Raw genomic sequence first — 1,264 nt, 5'->3', positions numbered from 1 at the left:
CCCTGACATTAAACCTGACCCTGACATTAAACCTAACCCTGACATTAAACCTGACCCTGACATTAAACCTAACCCTGACATTAAACCTGACCCTGACATTAAACCTGACCCTGACATTAAACTTAACCCTGACATTAAACCTGACCCTGACATTAAACCTAACCCTGACATTAAACCTAACCCTGACATTAACCCTAACCCTGACATTAAACCTAACCCTGACATTAAACCTAACCCTGACATTAAACTTAACCCTGACATTAAACCTAACCCTGACATTAAGTATAACCCTGATATTTACCTTAAGCGTTACCTGTATATTTTAAACTCTGACCTTTAGTCCACAGGTAATCTAAATAAACCTCTCTGGTTAGATTGGGGGTCAGACATATTGGGATCAGACTAATGTCTCCATGAGGTCTGGCTGAACTCAGAACGTTGGTGAATATTCCAGAAGTTCCTGGTAAACGGCCGGTGGGGACCTGACCAAAGAGCTTTGCACTACATTCATCCATCCACTCACACACTGATGGTGGTGAGCTGCCACCGCTGCCCTGGGGCTCACTGATAGAAGCCAGGCTGCCGTAGGCTGGCGCCACCATATGACCACCATCAGAAGGTGGTAATGCAGGTGAAGTGTCTTCCCAAAGACACAACGACGATGGAAACTAGAGCCAGGGCTTGGACCGACAACCTTTCAGTTGCCGGGCAAACACCCAACACCACTGTCGCCCCACCCAATATAAACACACACAAACAAGGAGACTGGGAAGGATATCATATCCGAAGCGGATGATGTCGCACAGTTTGAGTGTGATGTAGGTCTGATCGGGAATCCGCAGGTCGTTCACAAACGTCTGCAGAAAACAAGATGAACAAAACTTTAATTGTTGGGGAAAAAAGAATAGACTGGAAGTGAGAGGAAATCATCAACTAATAGAGACAGACTGTCCTAGCAGCTGATTGGTTAAGAACTGTGATGTCAGAGGCAAACAGCAGCCTCAGTGTAGCAGTGTCAGAGCGTTTACCCCATTCAGGCTTCCCAGATCTTTCACCAGGTGCTCATCAGTTGTCAGGTTGTAGTTGATGACGGCGTGCTGCTTGTCCACGCTGCGTGACTGTTTACACAAACACAGAGTGAGACGTCTGCAGACCATAAAGGAGGAAACAGCTAAACATCAGAGAGGAAGAGGAGGAAAACACCCTGGATGGATGGATGGATGGATGGATGATGGATGGATGGATGGATGGATGATGGATGGAT

General features: G+C 46.4%; 1 protein-coding gene across 1 annotated transcript in view; it reads right to left on the bottom strand.

Moving 5' to 3' along the window:
* LOC107080781 (centrosomal protein of 170 kDa protein B-like) overlaps positions 1-1,224 on the bottom strand; it is an 18,864-nt gene extending 17,640 nt beyond the window's left edge. Inside the window, exons 1-2 of the mRNA XM_015368985.1 lie at positions 1,029-1,224; positions 695-857 (exon numbers count right to left, since the gene is read on the bottom strand). Coding sequence (XP_015224471.1) covers positions 695-857; positions 1,029-1,157 — 292 coding nt within the window. The 5' untranslated portion in view covers positions 1,158-1,224. The remainder of the gene's footprint in view (positions 1-694; positions 858-1,028) is intronic.
* Positions 1,225-1,264: the final 40 nt, after the last annotated feature.

This window comes from Cyprinodon variegatus, unplaced genomic scaffold (assembly GCF_000732505.1).
Source record: "Cyprinodon variegatus isolate N-32 unplaced genomic scaffold, C_variegatus-1.0 Scaffold2318, whole genome shotgun sequence".
NCBI lineage: Eukaryota > Metazoa > Chordata > Actinopteri > Cyprinodontiformes > Cyprinodontidae > Cyprinodon > Cyprinodon variegatus.
The sequence above is the reverse complement of the archived record's forward strand: the minus strand, read 5'-3'. Positions and strand labels throughout refer to the sequence as shown.